The sequence below is a fragment of the Cornus florida genome, unplaced genomic scaffold (genome assembly GCF_030987335.1).
Source record: "Cornus florida cultivar Cherokee Brave unplaced genomic scaffold, ASM3098733v1 CherokeeBrave_3.0.0_Hap2_Chr01, whole genome shotgun sequence".
In the NCBI taxonomy this organism is placed as follows: domain Eukaryota; kingdom Viridiplantae; phylum Streptophyta; class Magnoliopsida; order Cornales; family Cornaceae; genus Cornus; species Cornus florida.
Window position 1 is genome coordinate 73,110,434 of NW_026775571.1, and position 19,844 is coordinate 73,130,277.

At 37.9% G+C, this 19,844-nt stretch overlaps 1 protein-coding gene and 1 non-coding gene across 2 annotated transcripts in view; both read left to right on the forward strand.

Annotated features, from left to right (window-relative positions):
• Nucleotides 1–3,820: 3,820 nt before the first annotated feature.
• Nucleotides 3,821–19,844, forward strand: part of LOC132274662 (receptor-like protein 35) — a 34,911-nt gene continuing 18,887 nt past the window's right edge. The window contains exon 1 of the mRNA XM_059775988.1: nucleotides 3,821–4,049. Coding sequence (XP_059631971.1) covers nucleotides 3,821–4,049 — 229 coding nt within the window. The remainder of the gene's footprint in view (nucleotides 4,050–19,844) is intronic.
• LOC132283939 (small nucleolar RNA R71) lies at nucleotides 16,119–16,227 on the forward strand. The gene has a single exon (XR_009472170.1). It is a non-coding gene; the product is annotated as a small nucleolar RNA R71 (small nucleolar RNA).

Below are 19,844 nucleotides of genomic sequence, written 5' to 3' on the forward strand. Positions count from 1 at the left end.
ATTTGAGACTAATGAATATTGAGTCGAGAAAAAAGAAAATTATAAAGTTGTAAAGAGAGAGGACTGAGAAGAGAGGTCATGACTTGTAACTCATAAGTAATTTGTTGAGTTTGCTGAGAGAGAAGATAAATCAGATGATTAGGAATAAGAAAAAATGAATAAATAAATAAATAAAATAAAAATCTAGAAAAAGAGAATATGGAAAGTTTCTTCTTTCCCCATATAATGGCTAAATATTTATTGTAGTGCAACTTACCGAAAAAAAACGTGTATAAGATAGACAAAGAAATAAAATATTAATGAGATATTTTAGGAGATAAATAAAAAAAAATGAGATATTTTAGGAGTTAAATGTGTATAAGATAGACAAAGAAATACAATATTAATGAGATATTTTAGGAGATAAATAAAAAAAAAAAGATATTTTAGGAGTTAAATAATTTCTCTCTTGGTTAAAATTTAATAAAAAGGCCAAAAAAGAAGAGTTATTTTAGGTGATAATTTTTTTAGAATTAGTGTTTAATAAGAAAATAATTACAATATATCATATACAAAGCAATTATAATATTTTGAGGTCTTTTTATTGACTGTGGCCTTAGGCGGTCGCCTAACTCATCTAAGGCTCGAGCCGCCCTTGGGTACTCCCCTCGTATTGGTTTCAATCTGATTGTAGGCAGGGCTACATCTAAGGCTCGAGCCACCCTTGGGTACTCCCCTCGTATTGGTTTCAATCTGATTGTAGGCAGGGCTACGAGGTGGTTAATGCTATTATTAAGCTTTCCAGTAGTCATGTTTATACGGATTATGTGATATATCCAGGTTCTTTCGGTGCTACTTGTTACCTTTGCAGACCAAGATATCTCAAATGTGGATGCTGATATGCATGTGTGTGTTTGTTTGGATGATGGGATGATCTCCTACTCTGTCAGGTTCTTTAAAGATTACTCTGAATATTGCCCTTCATCCGGTGTGAAGGCTCCAAGTCTTGTTCAGCTAGCATTGATTAGGAAGTTATCTTGGAGAGCTTCAATGATTTTCACTTTTGTTTGTGGGTGTTTTTCATGACATACTTGTTCAGTTTGTTAATACTATCTTCGGTTGCCAGAAAAAACAAAAAAAAAAAGTATATAATGTATAGAGAGGGAGAGAGAGAGAGAGAGAGAGAACCTGCATCCAGGACATTTGCGCCACATCATCTCCTTGGCAAGCTCCCTAAACAATTTTTTATTTATCTTTTCATCCTTAATTGTTTGCTCTCATTTTTTTGCTATTGTTGTTGTTACTTGTTACTTAATTGTTTGCTCTCATTTTTTGCTATTGTTGTTGTTAGTTGGTATGTATTTGTTTGCTCTCATTTTTTGCTCTCATTTTTTTGCTATTGTTGTTGTTACTTGGTATGTACTTTGTTTGCTATTGTTGTTGTTACTTGTTACTTAATTGTTTGCTCTCATTGTTTGCTATTGTTGTTGTTACTGGTTTTTTAAACTAAATTATGATATTATTGTTGTTACTTGCTATGTACCATCAATGGAAGATTACTACTAATTCTTTGTCATTATGTTAAATGAGTCAAAAATTTACTAGGGTTAATTTAATTTTAAAAACCATAGGAAGCTATAATTATCATAATATAAATATTCAAAAATTATTTAATAAAAGCAACTTAAGCAAAAATAATTATCAAAATGTCAATTTTCACTATTCATAGATACATAAAAATACCTCTAAACACCTTTTGAGACTTACCAATTGCCCTTTCCATCTCATCTCTCTCGTACTTTACCAATCTCTTATTCTTTCTTTCCCTTGGACCACCTCTTCCAATGATTTTTTTTTTTTTTCATCACTTGGTTTTCTAAGATGTGGGTGTGTGTTTTATATATTTTTAGTTTTTATGGATTTGAAGAGATGCCAATCAATAAATATAGATTAACCTAATCAGTCGAACGAACAGTTAAATCTCTCATCATTTTACATTAGCATTATAAACAAATTTTTTTTTTCCTAGTTGGGTACTCACACACACATGCCTCCATTGAGGCTCAAACCCCTGACCTCTCTTTGAAAAGTAGAGACTTGGTACCGCTAGGTTACTGGCCTGTTAGTCATAATAAACAATTTATATTAGTGTATTGAATTCATTAGTGTAGTGAACCGTTTACATTTTACAATATTAAAATAAAATTTTCTACTTCATTTTAACAAATCAGTATAAGAATGCACCCGCGTAAAATTTCTCAAGTTTACCAAAGAGATAACTAATTTTTTTTTAAAAACAAAGTATATATATCATCTACACTTTGAACTATTTTTAAGTTTGACATTTTACAATATTATTAGTCCAATAAAAGTTTTATATTAGTGTAGTGAATGTTTTTCCTTTTACAATAGTATTATCAGTACAGGAGTGTGGCACAAACATTTTTTACCGTACTAAAAATTTTGGCAAATTTTTTGGCCGAAAATTTTGCACATTGTATTTGAAATACATAATAGACATTAAAAACTTCTGAATGCACTACACATGAACACAATGATTCATTAACACACACACACACACGTTCGTTTTAGGATTGCGGAGAAGTGCATGGACGGCGGCAGAGAGAGAAAGAAGAGAGAGGAGAGAGAAAGGAGAAAAAAAAAAAATTTATTTCTATTTTTTTTATTTTAGGTTTTGGGTTGGGTTCGGGTTGAGCCTGAGCCCAATCCGAATTTGTCTGGATTTTGACAAAACCCAATCCGAACATGAACCCGATTTGTGAATATAAGCCTTAATTTCAAAAATTTTGGGTTGGGCAGGGTTAGCCCGCCCAAGTTGCAGCCCTAGAATATACCAGACTTGAATTGGTAGTACGTCAATCTTCTATGGAAAATTTTTAGTACTTTTTCTATTTTTATTTTTATACCAGATTTGGGTTTCCATCCTATCGGTTCTAGTCAATTTCCTGATGAAAGGTAAAACTATAAAACTCACTTCCGTATAAGTATGTTGCCGCGAATTTTTCATGGTTCTGTGGGTGAAGTTCATCACAACTAATTATAAATTTTTTTTAGATGTATTTTTTCTTTTATTTAATGTATACTCTTGGATCATGACCTGGTCAGTATATACAAGATCATTTTTTTATGGAGACAAGGAAGAATGCTACATGAAGTGTTGGATTCATATACATTTTAGAATCAGAAGGATGGTTTTGGTCTTCCAATCTTTGTCTAGTCTAGTGCCTAGTGGTGTTTCAGTATTTGTCAGCATGAATTGACTGAATATATATGAATTGGTAGTCTTTGTTTCGTGTCCTATATTTTCTCCTAAAAACCGGCCTGCCATTACTCAAGGCTGCCAAGTCCTTGTTTACCAAAAAAAAAATTGTTTTCAAGGGCCGGCTGCTTGATCATTCTAGAAACATCATATAGAATTTAACATAAACTTCACATTCATTTCTGTACTCATCACAACAATAAGAAGATATTTAGGAAATTTATATATACCGTTATACATATAGATTTTCATTTTTTATATATCTTGCAAACTGAGTTGGTACGTATTCCAAATTATTCACACACACTCATGGAGAAAATTACTTGGTTTTCTCTTTTGCATGCAGTGTTGTTAGTGCATTGTGTTGTGGCTTGTTTAGCTAGGAGTGTACCCAACATTACCAGTGACTAATCTTCTCTTCTTGAATTGAAAGCCCATATCACTTTTGACCCTCATGGTGTCTTGGCTAACAACTGGTCCACATCAACATTCGTTTGTAACTGGGTTGGAGTCACTTGTGGTGTTCGCCACCGACGAGTGATATCATTGGACCTTTCTGACATGGCTCTTGAAGGTACGGTTCCTCCAAACCTGGGTAACCTCTCATTTCTTGCTTCTCTCAACCTCAGTAACAACTCGTTCAGTGGTCATTTGCCTAATGAATTAGTTCATCTGCGTCGATTGAAATTCATGAATTTGAGTTTTAACAAATTTAGTGGACAGCTTCCGTCATGGTTAGGTGCCTTGACTGAACTGCAAGAGTTAATTCTTGGTAACAATAGTTTTATAGGTACTTGTTAGGATATGTGTGCCCTAGCACAGCAAATTCTAATTTTGGATTGTAAAAGTCATGGTTTCTCATCTGGATATTATTATTAAAGCATTATACAATTGGTGAATGGAATATATTATTTTTCGATTTTTTATGGAATTGATTGTGTCCGCTTGATTACAAAATATATTTATATATGTATGTAATGACAATCAATACTATGATATAAATTAGTAATCATAAATGGTTTAAAGTCGGTAATTATGGATGGACATTTAATTAGTTAAGACTTAAACCGAGTCCACGATAGATTGAGATATATTGCGAGAGCTGTCGTATGCAATTGCTCTCTATCACAGTCATGACTTTTGACTCTCAAGCATGAGAGAAGTATAGACTCTTTTATTAATTAATAATTACTTTGATTTGTTCGGCGGATACCTCGGGATCCTTAGATCGACACTTTGGGTAGTTATGTAAGTAATAATTAGAGGTCTATATTCTCAATATTTGCATCAGTGCTATTTGTATTTATTTTGTTTTAATTATGGTTGATCACAAATTAAATTCGAAGGCCTTCGTATGTTTTAAACAAATGTTTTCTATATATATTTATTTAATAAATTATTATTATTTTTTGTCAAATAAATATTTTATTGTGATCGAGCCGGAAATAATCAAAGGTAACAAAATAATTATATTAATTATGTTGTCGGATTGATGGCTTTAATTATCCGATAAATAATTAAGCATAGAGGGGTCAAAGTGCAACATTGACTTAGAGGTTTTTTTTACTATTTAATTGGAGTGCAATTAATTTCTTTTAGTGGAGTAGAAATTAATTTATGAATTAATTGAATTGGGTCCATGGTTTAATGGACCAGACCAATTATTAATTTATAGGAGCCAAGAAAATAGTAAGCCCAAAAGGATTCTCACCAATAGCCCAAGTTGATATTGGAGTCATGTTAGAATTGAGAAAGTTGAATTAGAGATGGAGAATGATTTATTATTTCCTTATTCTTATTTTTATTTTGCCTATATATACATGAGTTCATGTATATTTTAGGTGTGACTTTGAGAACAAGAAAAAGGAATACACTTTCTCTCTCTAAATTTTAGGGTTTTGTTTTCTCTTCTAAAGGAAGCTACCACCAGCCTAGATTCCAAGGTCATTCATCAAGGCATATTGGTGATTCCTAAAGGGAAGATAATGATCAAAAAGAAGGAGAAAGGATCTTGCTAAAGGGATCTACAATAAGTGAGAACATTCACTTTAGAAGAAAGTTCAAAAAGTCTACTCAGATCTTTGATGTAAGTATTCAATCTGTTTATTGAATTATGCATCATCTTTTATTTATCTTTGCATAAAACTTGTCTCTATGTGATGAATCAAGATCTATGATTGCAAATCCCTCAAAAAGTTTTAAAAACTTACACGTTTCCCAACAGTGGTATCAGAGCACATAGTTTAATTCATTATTAGAGAACATGTGTTTATAGAAATCATATTCATGGATCCAAATTATATATACATATATAAAATTATTGATATATGTTGATGTATGATTTATTATGTTGATATATATTAATACATGATGATGTATGTATAATTGTGAATGGATGATGATGTGTGTTTGGGCCATGGATGAAGCTTATAGGTATATAGAATGTAATTTTATTTTGGATGAATGTAATTAAGGCTTTATTTTAACCGTTTGAAAATTTAATGATGTAATTTAATTTTTTCCATTGTATTTCAAATTATAAGTATTTATTAAAGCCATGTAATATTCATCAAAGGATGCTATGAAGCTTCAAGAGGGTCCGAAATGGTTAAATTATGCTTCAGTAATTTTCTGAAATTTTTCTGAATTTTTTGGAATTTTTCTGCAATTTTTTGAGGCTTAATTTAATTTGCTGGGAATTTTTCTAATTTTTCTGGAATTTTTCGGCGTTTTTCCGGTGGCCGGAGCATCGCCGGCGGCGAGAAAAGGCGTCGAAGAAGGCTGGAATCACATGTGATGCAGGTAAGGTGAGCCTGGCGCATGTTCCTCACGCGCCAGGAAGTGGCAAATAAAGGACAAGCTGGCGCGTGGATCTCACGCGCCAGCCAAGGAGGTGTTACCCTCCACGCGCGTGAAGGCGCGTGGAGGCGCGTTCCACGCGCCCCAGGTGCGTGGGAGCGCGTAAGGGCGCGCCCCAAGCTCCTGCCGGCGCGTGGGAGCGCGTGCCGAGTCTTGCAGCCAGCCCTAGGTGCGTGCTAGCGCGTGTGGGGTCCTCCGGGCTTGTTCCAAGCGGCGTTTTGCTTCTCCTGACGCGTACAAGCTTCCTATGGGTGTTTATAGACAGTTGAAGGACGCCCGTACAGCAAGAATAGTTTTTAAATGTTAAAAGCTGAATCCATTGGCCATTTATATTGCTTCTGTCTATTATTTGATGCATGGAATAATTTAATGCTTATTATAATTGTTCATGCATTGGATCCATGATTTTTAACTAAATGGCTTGATTTATATTAATTAAATTATGAAGATAAATTGGATTAGATTGCTAATTAATTTGAGGGCATTTATTAGGAAATAGAAAAATTATTTTTGTAAATTATTTTTTGCCTCAAATTAAATATTGGTGAATGGTGTTGGTTTCCTTGATGGAGTCGCCACAACCAACAAAGCTTGAGAGTTGTGTGTGTTTAGGAGGTGTCCAAGTTTTACATTTATAAAAAGCCACTACTACCTTTCTCTATATAAAATATAGATAGGGCGAGTAGGGATCGTCCCAAGGGATTTGATGGTGTATCGAATTGTGAACTATGGTAATTAGGGTTAGTAGGTCGAGTGATCACACAATTGGTTGGTTGGTTGATTAAGCTAAATTGAATTCAACTAAATAAAATAATATGAGGTAAACAAGAGAGAGAGAGGTCTTGGGGTGTAGAGATCACCACCAAGCAATACTTTTCTATACTACTAACAAGTGATCAATTGAGGGTAATGGATATGTTGCAATATGATAAGGGTGTGTGTACATTAGGTTGATTTAATTGGCAAGGATGACAAATCAAGTAAGTATTGTCTAAACATCATGTGAAGAGCACAATATATCTAAGCAATAGAGCATATATTGTCTAGACAACATGGGGATAGCACAATAGATCAAAACAAGTCATTAATCCTTCATTAAGCTCATAATCCACATGCAACACAATATTAGAGGAATATGCCATTTGGACTCACAAGCATGGAACATCAAACATCAAGAGTAGATTGTCCTCCCATCTAACATTATACTACCACTACACTAAATCTACACTACTAGCATGAAAATAAAGCTATCTAGACTAGGGGAGAGGCACAAACCATTAAGAATAGGCATAAACCATAAAATGAACCAAAATAACATTCATTAAACATATCATCTTGATAATCTCTAGATCTATAGCATCAATACACATAGACATGCATCAAAAACACTAAATCTAGAAATAAGCACATGAATATCCTACTTTAGCATACATAGACATATGGGTAGCATAGAATAGTCAATTGGAAGCATTAAACCATACAAACCATGAAATAATCAAGATTTATATATACATGAATATCAAGATGTATCATACAACACTAATCCCTCAATAATACACAAGATTAGAGTATAGAAAGCATGCTTGGGGCTAACTCTAGCCCCAAGAAGATGTCTCGCCACTCATGGTAGTGATGATCCAACCCTCAAGGGCTAACTCCATGGCTGCTCCTTGTAGATGAAGATCTCCTCCAATGGTTTCTCTAGCTTCCTCCCTTCTTCCTCTCCAAGAATAGCCTCCAAGATGATTTTCAATGTGTGACAAGAGACTCTAGACTCCCCTCCAAAAAGTGTATCATATTCCTTATATAGGTAGGTCAAATACACCCTATGATGAGCTGTGGTCGTGCAAGGCATATTCTCTAATGATTGGGTGAAGGACGGAATAAATGAGCTGGACTTTAACTTTTTCTCGCTGGAGGAAGTTCGATCGATCGAACCTTAACTTGGATCGATCGAAGATGTGTTCGATCGATCGAACTGCATCTTGGATCGATCGAAGTGGTCTGACTCCTCTGGATAAGGACAAGGCTGAGATATTTCGAAGATATTTATGGGGAAAATGACAAAAGTGGTTGGTAGGCGTACAGCTGTGGATAAGATCAATCATTTGAATAGGACAAAATAGGGTTCGATCGATCGAAGGTGATGTTGGATCGATCGAACTTGGAATTTCAGCAAAGGCCAAGGTTGGATCTATCGAGAAGTACTGTGATCGATCATAGATGTTCGATCGATCGAACTCTAAGTTGGATCGATCGAACTTTTCAGCTGCACAACTTTGATTCCTTTTTGCTCCTTGCTTTCTCCACTTTGCTCCCTCCTTTGGTTTATCTCAGAATTGTTTCAATTAAGCTCTTATTTGGCTGAGTTAGCTCAATTTTGGGATTAGTGCCTGAAAATATAAATAACACGTAATAAGTCTAAACGGCAAAGTAAGATAGATAAAGGTACTAGAATGCTTAAGCTTAACGGTTTTAAATGCGCACTTTTCAGTGCTCATCACACCCCCAAACTTAAATATTGCTAGTCCCTAGCAATGAACTAAGAAGTAAAGGAATGAAATGAACAACTAAACAAGTATAAACTGGAAAGCAAGTAAAATGATAGCGCCACTTTCGTAGGGAGCACGATTGCATTTAGCATATGCAACAAGCCTTTTAAACCCCTAGGTTACCCCTAGTGGACGAGTAAAGTCTCGTGAGGGTTTCCAGAAATGGTACCCACAAACATTAAGCTCATTCTTTCAAAAGAGGCACCAATATTGCAAACAAGCATTGGGAGAAAACTACCTCAAGTATGCAATTTTTCAACCATTTCTAAGCAATCTCCCAAAATTTCAATATCAAGCAAGCAAACATGGTCCTCCACACATCAAGAAAATGATCATGAAAATCAAAACAAGTCTAGAATCCATGTGAGAGGTCCGGCATCAAGTGTGTTGCTATCTTAGCTAACTAGAGAAATAATCACATCCTTACCCTCAAACTAGCACACAAATCTAGTACCGATCATCAAGATAAGAGAGTGGACCTTTTATTAAAGCTTTATTGTTCTAGGTGCGCTTATTCTTTTCACTCTATTTTTTTATTTTTTTTATTTTTTATTTTTTTATTGAGGATCAAAGATGGAAGTATTGTGCAATGTGTTGATCTCTTAAGCTTTCTAGAAGATTCATGTAGCGAGCTTTAGGTCAATGACTTCCAAACCAGATGGCTTTAGGGCATTAGGTGTTAAGACACCCCTACGGACTTACAAACTCAAATCAACTAGGCTACAAATCAAGACAACAACCATCTAATCATTTCCCACTTCTCACCTTTTGGGAGAAGTCCTCACTTTTATTGCTTTTTGCAACTTCTTCTTCTTCTTCTTTTTTTTTTTTTTTTGTTTTTTTTTTTCAATTCAATTATTAACCTAGAGTTTGGGCCCTCCACCTTTCGGCGCGAGAAGTTCACTGCTTAATGAGGCAAGAATCCCGGCTACTCAATGAAAAGGGGTTGTTATCCACCTTTATCAAGAATGAAAGCTTTGAATGCACTACTAGCCCAATTGGGATATAACCAATTCAATAATCAACAAAGCATGTACCCCACAAATGAATGCTAGTGTGCACCGGTGCTAGTGTAGAATCCTAGAATGAATCTCAAAACAATCACAAATTCAGGATGATGTGGACCACAAATGCAAGCAAGATATCAATCTTTTGAAAAATTTACTCCTAAATGGCATCCTCAAGGCATACAAGGAGTATTGGACTCTCAAGTCAAGCAAATTTTAAATTTTAAGCAATATAGTCCTCAAAAGATCAAAATTATAGCTAGAAATGGACCAAGTATAGAAATATCCCTCAAATACACAAGACATGCTAAAAATTTGAATTTTAAAGTAACACTGAAATATACACCAATACCCCCAAACTTAAACTGCACATTGTCCTCAATGTGTGAAGAGAACAAAGGAAAGAGTATACCAGTGCTTTAGACATGAATAATCGGGATAGAAGTATCCAAAGTGGGTGGCATGGCCCCCCCAAACTTGGGATAAACTATGGTCCTGAAAAGTTTGCACTCGGATAAACTCATTAGATAACAAGATAGGATAATCAGTGCACAGTGGACATGCAAGTGTAAAATAGGATAAATAGAGAATAGAGAGAGAGGTGTAAGAGTGGTCCTGAAAAATTAGGCAGCACTCTCTCACTGAAGTCACTGTGGTGTACCTGATGGAGTCAAACATACAAATATGAGATACTAAGAGACATCCATAATCAAAAAGTAATATATAGAGAATATAAAGTGTAGGTACATCAATAAAATAATAAAGCCGATAGACCGGCCACAAAGTATAATACAGTAACAGTGACAGTATAATACAGATCCAGAATAAAAGAAATGAAAGCATAGAACAACTGGAAGTGGAGTCTCAGGAGGCCTGATCGTGAAGATCTGCAGTGGCTGGAGGTGCAGGTGCGGGTGCAGGTGCAGGGAGTCGGCTGGAGAGATCGGCAAAGCAAGCCATAACATCCGCCCTGAAAGAGGTGAACTCAGCTCGGTGGGCAGTGATGTCGGCTCGCATGGCTGCTATGTCCTCCTCCAGTGTCTGCAAGCGTGCTTCGAATCCGAGAGTGGGAACTGGAGACTCAGGCAGAGATGCCTCTGAAGAAGACTCCCGAACTCGCTCCTGAGCAGCGGCTCGATCACTGGTATCATCGGCATCAGCATCATCTGCAGCATCGGCATACTCTTCCGCAGGTCGCTCCAGGTCAATGTCCATGCGATCGGTAGCCAGACCGATTGGTGCGTCGTCCGCTGCGATATCTGCTGCTGCTGGAGGTACCGGCTGTGCCTGGGCTGCCTCCTCCTCCTCTAGTTCAGCTGCTGCCTCTACAGCTGGCTCCTGAAGACTCCGAATAAGAGCATTATAGCTCTTATTCTAGTAGCTCCTCCTATAGAAGCTGGACCGTGCAAGGGGCTCCTCATCTGGGGGCACTCTGTAGCGCTGGTCAAGAAGGATCTGCGTGATGAGGTGTCCGAAGGGCAGGACCTTGGACCGCTTAGGGTCCTTCCTGGAAATGAAAGAATCATACAGTAACCTCATCACGCTCCAGATGAGGACTGGGATAGATACCCAGCAGCCCGTGTAAAAAGCGTAAAGAGCTGTCAAGTAGTCATGACGCCTCTGGATCTTGTGGCCCGCCATGTAAATATTCTGGAAAAGAACTGTGTCAATGAACCAGAGGTCGTCAGGCAAGAAGGTCCTGGTGGCGAATGTCTGACCACCGGTATGATGGCCTGTCAAGGAGACAGCCATGTCAGAAAATGAAGGCCTATGCAGCCTCGGGTATGTCTCTGCAAGCTCAGGTGGACACCGGTGTGGGCACCGGCAAGCACGGGCCAGAGTGTCAACTGTGATGACAATCTCGTGGCCATCCAGTGTAGTGATCATCTCTGCGGTAGATCGTGGCGAGGGCCGGAGATGCTGAAAGAATAGCCGCACCAGTCGCGGGTATACAAGGCCGGTGACTGGGGCAAAGATGGCTGAGAGGCCCCGCTGCATGATATCCTGATAGCCAGACCGGGTCAAGATAGACTCGGAGAAGTACTCAGTATCGAAGTATGACTCCTGAGCCACGGCCATAGCTGCATATCTCGGCAACAACTAGTCACGGCGCTAAGCCGGTAGAGGTGGCTGCGGTGATGGCATGGCGGCTGCATCTGCCTGATGGCGCATAGGAGAAGGTGATGGTGTGAAGGCTGAAGGAGCCTGGGATGTAGATGGCATGTGGTCAGCTCCCTCCTCAGCCTTGTGGGATGGGGACTGAGGGGGAGTAGCCTGTGCGGGCTCCGCCTGAGCATGAGATGGCTCTGCAACCATCTCTATCCTGGGCCGTATATGTCTGCGGGGTCGCTGTGGCCCCGAAGATCTCCTGGCTGTACTCTTGTATCGCGGAGGCATGATCTGCAAAAAGACAAGAAAATTTCAATATAAATCAGCGCCAGACATATAAGAATTTAAGTGCATAATAGAAATATGTATGTCAAATAAGATAGGAAAAATACGGATGACATGAATCTATGATGATGATGATATGTGAATCATGCTAAGCAATGTAGGTATGAAAAGCATCCAATGTGGAATATCACAGGCATTGTGCATATAAAGATAGCATGAAGACGACACAAGATGAATGGAGTGTGTATGTATGATCTGTGAAAGTTCGATCGATCGAACTTTAAGTTCGATCGATCACAGAAAACTTCGATCGATCGAAGTGAAAAATGTTCAAAAGTTGGATCGATCGAAGTGAATTGGATCAATCCAACACTTGGATCGATCGAAGCATGAAAGTGCACAAGATTGGATCGATCGAAGATAGTGAAATGAAGTTCACTACTTCGATCGATCGAAGCACAAGTTCGATCGATCGAACTGTGCAAATGCCGAATCTGAAAAGTCGCAAATCTGTGAGATCTAGAGCACGGGGCCCACACAAACGTGTTTGTGGGCCCATCTACACACCAAACATCCCATCCTCAACACCCAAACACTCCCCAAACTTCACAAATCACATCACAATCCCCAATTTGGTTCGGCCGAATGGATATGTATATGTATATCATGTAACAGGAAATTCAAGCTTCAAAATGGATGATTTACACATTTATAACATAATTCGACATAGAAAATCAATAATATGCATCAATTTAAGCTTTTAAATCAAGAAATGGCTCGCGGTTTACCTCAAAACCGAGAGGGATGAGATGAGAGAGAGGGTGCGAAGCCGCAGTGAAAATAAGGCTCTACCTTGCCGGAATTGGCTCGCCGGAGATGGGGAAGATGATTGGAATGGAGGTTGGCCGGATTGAGATGAGATTGAGAGAAGAGGGAGACTAGGGTTTGGTTTCCTTTTGAAGTTGGATCGATCCAAAGTGATCGATCCAACTCGGTTATATTTTTAAAAACACGATATGCAGAGTTCGATCGATCGAAGATGGAGTTCGATCGATCGAACTTAGGTCTCCACTCTTAATGGCATTTTTTTTTTTTTTGAAATAAATTTTAAAAAATCAAAGGGAATTAAATTAATGAGATGCAAATTTCGATCGATCGAAGAAAGATTTCGATCGATCGAAGAGGATAAAGAATGTACAAGTTTAAGGGTTCAAGAGTTGACACGTGTTGGAACCTTGGATCGATCGAACTTGGAATTCGATCGATCGAACATGAAAAATTTTGAAAAGTCCCGAGAGCATGCATTTTGGAATTTGGATGCAGGTCCAAAATTTTTCTAAGTGTTGGGACTCATGATCGATCGAACCACATGTTGGATCGATCGAAAGGTAGTTCGATCGATCGAAATGGTTTACGATCGATCGAACTTTTGAAAATTTGGAGATCCCGAGAGCATGCATTTTGGAGTTTGGATGCAGGTCCAAAATTTTTCTAAGTGTTGGGTGCAAAATGAGAGCTGGATCGATCGAGTCCATAGTTGGATCGATCGAACCAAAGTTCGATTGATCGAACCAAAACTTGGATCGATCGAAATTATGTCTAAATGCTCAAAATGACTTGAATGCTCATGCAATCCCTTACTCAGTTCCTTCCAATGTATATGAACCACAAAAACAGTATCTAGACTTCGCAAGAATCAAAATGCAAGATAGAAATGAGGGAGGAATAGGGTTTTGACATCCTACGAATTTCGGTGCTAGTCTTTAACGTCTCTAGCAAGACCTTGGGCTCTTTCAGCCCGGATCAAAGATCTTGCAATGCATCCCCTCCTTTTTGGGATGAGAGATGTTTCGAGTCACTCCCAACAAATGGTTCTTAAAAGAACTTGTTGGAGTAAACTCAAAAGACGTCTTGAGTTCTTTGTCAAAACTTTCCTTGGGCTTCCACGCCCTTTCACAACAAGAGTTCGAAATCACTTTTCTGGCATGCAATGCTGAAGATGAAGATGAAGGCTTTGAAACATTGTTCATGCACAAAAGCTCATTTCTTTCACAAGCAAGATCATGATATTCCTCTACCACATTAACCTATTCTTCATATTTGTCAAATGAATTGGGTGTGGGGTTAAAGATGTTCAACTTCACTCTCATGTGCCCAAAAGAAATCTTCATTATCCCCGTCCTACAATTTATGTTGGCATTTGAGGTTGCCAAGAAAGGACGGCCAAGGATAACCGGAATTTGGTTCTTTGGATTGGGCACCGGTTCCGTGTCAATGACGACAAAGTCAACCGGGAAGAAGAACTTATCAATCTTAATCAACACATCCTCAATTATCCCCCTATGCTTCTTAATGGATCGGTCGGCAAGTTGTAAAACCACCGACGTCGGTTTCAATTCACTTAGGCCCAATTTGACATAAACCGAATAGGGAAGAAGGTTAACACTAGCCCCTAAGTCAAGAAGTGCCCGGTTGATGACATGTTCACCAATGACACAAGATGTTGTAGGTGCACCGGGGTCCTTAAACTTTGGCAAAGTGTTGTGTTGTAGAATGGAACTCACTTGTTCGGTTAAGACCACCTTTTTTGATGTTTGGCTCTTGTTCTTCCGCTTTTGGGTGTATAAGTCCTTTAAGAATTTGGCATAAGCCGGAATTTGCTTAATTGCATCCAAAAGTGGAAGATTAACTGTGACTTGCCTAAACATATCCATTATCTCATTGTTCTTGGTCTTTTGCCTTTCTTTTGAAATGAATCCTTTCAAGGCGTCCGGAAATGGAGCTTTTTCAAAAACTCTTTCAGCATTTTCTTTCAAAGAATTTTCAGCATTGGACTTGTTCGATTCATTGGATTTTAAATCACTTTTCAAAGAAGAATCATGAATAACATTTTTCAAAGAACTTTTGTCAAACACATTTTTCAACACCGTTTTCAATGAATCTCTTTGGAAATTATCTTTCAACTCACAATTTGAGGGCTTCTCATTCTCAAGATCATGCACATGCAATGAAGGAGGAATAGTGTGTGGAACGGGACGGGTGACAACTTGAGGTTGTACCGGTTCACTCTCTTCATTAGGCATTCTAACTTGATTGTCTACTACCCTACCACTTCTCAAGGTTGTTACCGCATTGACATGCTCAACATTATGCCCTTCCAATGAGGATTTGGTTTCTACAACACATTGTTGTTTGATTGGGGCATTCACGTGCATCTTTCCCTTCTCTCTAGTATTAAGTGTTTCAGTTATTTGCCCTACTTGGGTTTCTAGCTTGGTAATTGATTGAGAATGAGAATGCAACAATTGAGTATTTGCTTCTAGAGTGCCCAAAGCATTTAAAACCTTTTCCTCAAAAGCGGAACCTCTAGAATTTCCTTGAGAATATGATTGGTTAAGAAAATGAGAATTAGCAAATTGATTTCCTTGTGAGTTATATGGTCTTGAACCTTGGGATCCTTGGTTTTGAAGTGGAGGTGGAATCTATTTCCCTTGAAAACCGCCTTGGGAAGAGTTTGAGCCCTCTCCTTGGTTTTTCCAAGAAAAATTAGGATGATTCCTCCAACCGGGATTGTAATGGTTACCATAAGGATTGTTCCCTTGGTTCACAAATGTTGCATTAACTTGCTCAATGGGTTCATTTTGAATTTGTCCATGAGGACAATTAGAAGTAGAATGAAGAACACTAGAACAAGTCATACATGATTCATTTTGAGCTCTAGGAGAATGATTAGGAAAGGAAGACACTTGATTCGCAAAGTTTTGATTAATCAATTGATCAAACTTTTGAGATAAAGACTTCATCTCGGCGGTTATATCATTTGAGTGGTCAACTTGATGTAAGCCAACACTCTTCCTACCTTGAGAATTTCTACCATTCCTAGATAACAATGTTCTATGCAAAGAGTTTTCACTCATGCTCTCATAAAGACGCCACACGTCTTCCTCTTGCCGGTCTATATAAGAACCTCCCATTGAAGCATCAACCATGCCTTTATAATTGTCCGATAAGCTTTCAAAGAAGAATTGGACCAATTGCCATTTAGGCATGTCATGGTGAGGACACTTCCTAAGCAATTCATTGAAGCGTTCCCATGCCTCATGGAAAGTTTCTCCCTCCCCATGTGTGAATTCCCTAATGGCGGTTCTCATAGCATTGGTCTTCGAAACCGGATAGTACTTTTTCAAAAATTCTTGTTGCATTTCTGCCCAAGAAGTTATAGAAAAAGGCCTAAGGTTGTTGAATCAATACTTCGCCTTATCTTTAAGGGTGAATGGAAAAAGTTTCAGCCTTAAAACTTCTTCCGGCATGTCCGTGTATCGAACGGTAGAACAAACTTCAAGAAACTCATCCAAATGCTTGTAAGGTTCTTCACTAGGAAGTCCATGAAAGTTAGGTAGCATTTGGATAGTTTGTGCTTTAATCTCATAATGGTGTGCTCTAAATGGTGGCAATTGAATGCATGTGGGTGCATTATACTCATTAGGCACATAGTGATCTCTCAATGCGAGTGGTGGATTAGCAACTTGAGGTGCAACATGGACACCTTGGTTATATTGAGCTTGATTAATGATGGGGGGTTGTGGTGCATACATTGGCCTTGGAATTCCCATTGGAATTTGGCCTTGTTGTTGAGGAGGTTGATGAATGTATGGCCTAGGCATGCCTAATGGAACTTGCATATTATCATTTTGCACATTAGGGTGAAGGATGCCTTGTTGGTCTATGTGACCAAGGTTTTCAACATGATCATCATTGAGAGCATCCATTGGTAGATTGGTTCTATGTGAACTTCCTCTTCCCCTTGGATTCCTAATAGTGGATTCTAAATGCAAATCAAGAGGGACAAGAGTAGGTCTCAATGAACGACGACCATGCATGCACAACAACACGAATAAGCAACTTTCTCAACAATGCAATTAAACTTCACAACCACAATTTTCAAATGCAATATATGTCAAATAAATGCCTCCACGTGGGCCCCCGATTTAACTAAGGAGATTGAGTAAGAAGGTCTCACAATAGTCCTTTAGCACTTCAACTCCAAATTTAAAAGCTTAGCTTAGCAAAAAAATTTTTTTTTTTTTTTTAGCAACTCTTCATTTTAAGCATTTTTCCTTTGCTTTGCTTTGCTCCTTAGCTTGGAAGTTCTTTGCTAGCTCCTTGCTCAATGCACCTTGTTAATGAAGAACAAACTTAATAAGTAATCAAAAACAGAAAATAAAAAGAAAGTAAAGACACGATCAAAAGAGTACTAATCCTAATTGAATTTCACAATTCGACGTTGCCAATTTAAAATCCCCGGCAACGGCCCCAAAAACTTGGTGTTGGTTTCCTTGATGGAGTTGCCACAACCAACAAAGCTTGAGAGTTGTGTGTGTTTAGGAGGTGGCCAAGTTTTACATTTATAAAAAGCCACTACTACCTTTCTCTATATAAAATATAGATAGGGCGAGTAGGGATCGTCCCAAGGGATTTGATGGTGTATCGAATTGTGAACTATGGTAATTAGGGTTAGTAGGTCGAGTGATCACACAATTGGTTGGTTGGTTGATTAAGCTAAATTGAATTCAACTAAATAAAATAATATGAAGTAAACAAGAGAGAGAGAGGTCTTGGGGTGTAGAGATCACCACCAAGCAATACTTTTCTATACTACTAACAAGTGATCAATTGAGGGTAATGGATGTGTTGCAATATGATAAGGGTGTGTGTATATTAGGTTGATTCAATTGGCAAGGATGACAAATCAAGCAAGTATTGTCTAAACATCATGTGAAGAGCACAATATATCTAAGCAATAGAGCATATATTGTCTAGACAACATGGGGATAACACAATAGATCAAAATAAGTCATTAATCCTTCATTAAGCTCACAATCCACATGCAACACAATATTAGAGGAATATGCCATTTGGACTCACAAGCATGGAACATCAAACATCAAGAGTAGATTGTCCTCCCATCTAACATTATACTACCACTACACTAAATCTACACTACTAGCATGAAAATAAAGCTATCTAGACTAGGGGAGAGGCACAAACCATCAAGAATAGGCATAAACCATCAAATGAACCAAAATAGCATTCATTAAGCATATCATCTTGATAATCTCTAGATCTATAGCATCAATACACATAGACATGTATCAAAAACACTAAATCTAGAGATAAGCACATGAATATCCTACTTTAGCATACATAGACATATGGGTAGCATAGAATAGTCAATTGGAAGCATTAAACCATACAAACCATGAAATAATCAAGATTTATATATACATGAATATCAAGATGTATCATACAACACTAATCCCTCAATAATACACAAGATTAGAGTATAGAAAGCATGCTTGGGGCTAACTCTAGCCCCAAGAAGATGTCTAGCCACTCATGGTAGTGATGATCTAACCCTCAAGGGCTAACTCCATGGCTACTCCTTGTAGATGAAGATCTCCTCCAATGGTTGCTCTAGCTTCCTCCCTTCTTCCTCCCCAAGAATAGCCTCCAAGATGATTTTCAATGTGTGACAAGAGACTCTAGACTCCCCTCCAAAAAGTGTATCATATTCCTTATATAGGTAGGTCAAATACACCCTATGATGAGTTATGGTCGTGCAAGGCATATTCTCTAATGATTGGGTGAAGGACGGAATAAATGAGCTGGACTTTAACTTTTTCTCGCTGGAGGAAGTTCGATCGATCGAACCTTAACTTGGATCGATCGAAGATGTGTTCGATCGATCGAACTGCATCTTGGATCGATCGAAGTGGTCTGACTCCTCCGGATAAGGACAAGGCTGAGATATTTTGAAGATATTTGTGGGGAAAAGGACAAAAGTGGTTGGTAGGCGTACAGCTGTGGATAAGATCAATCATTTGAATAGGACAAAATAGGGTTCGATCGATCGAAGGTGATGTTGGATCGATCGAACTTGGAATTTCAGCAAAGGCCAAGGTTGGATCTATCGAGAAGTACTGTGATCGATCATAGATGTTCGATCGATCGAACTCTAAGTTGGATCGATCGAACTTTTCAGCTGCACAACTTTGATTCCTTTTTGCTCCTTGCTTTCTCCACTTTGCTCCCTCCTTTGGTTTATCTCAGGATTGCTTCAATTAAGCTCTTATTTGGCTGAGTTAGCTCAATTTTGGGATTAGTGCCTGAAAATATAAATAACACGTAATAAGTCTAAACGGCAAAGTAAGATAGATAAAGGTACTAGAATGCTTAAGCTTAACGGGTTTAAATGCGTACTTTTCAGTGCTCATCAGTGAATCATTTAAAATCCATATATATTTTCTAAATTTAATTGGATTAAAATCAAGGCGTTTTGCATGCATTAAATCATGAATTGAAAACCCTAATTTTATATTATTAAAAATTGAGTGGGAGCGGGGATTTTTATACATTACCCCATGGCCTTCGTAATTATAACCATTGTGATTAGATCTTTAAAAATAAGGCTCCACGCATGATTTAAAGAGTCTAGATTACAAGAATGGTTGTCTCACGAAAATTTATTTATTAAAAAACCATTATAGTTAGATCTTTAAAAATAAGGCCCTACACATGATTTAAAGAGTCTAAGCTATTAATGGCAATATATTTAATATTTGTTTTTTCGTTGGAGCATTAATTATGTTATACACTCAATCTAAAATCAATAGTATTAGCTCCCCAACGGAGTGGTTTATACTAGGTGATTTTAGAAAGGCTAAATCTAATCGGGAATTATTTCATATATAGATAAGGCATTGTCTAAAGAGA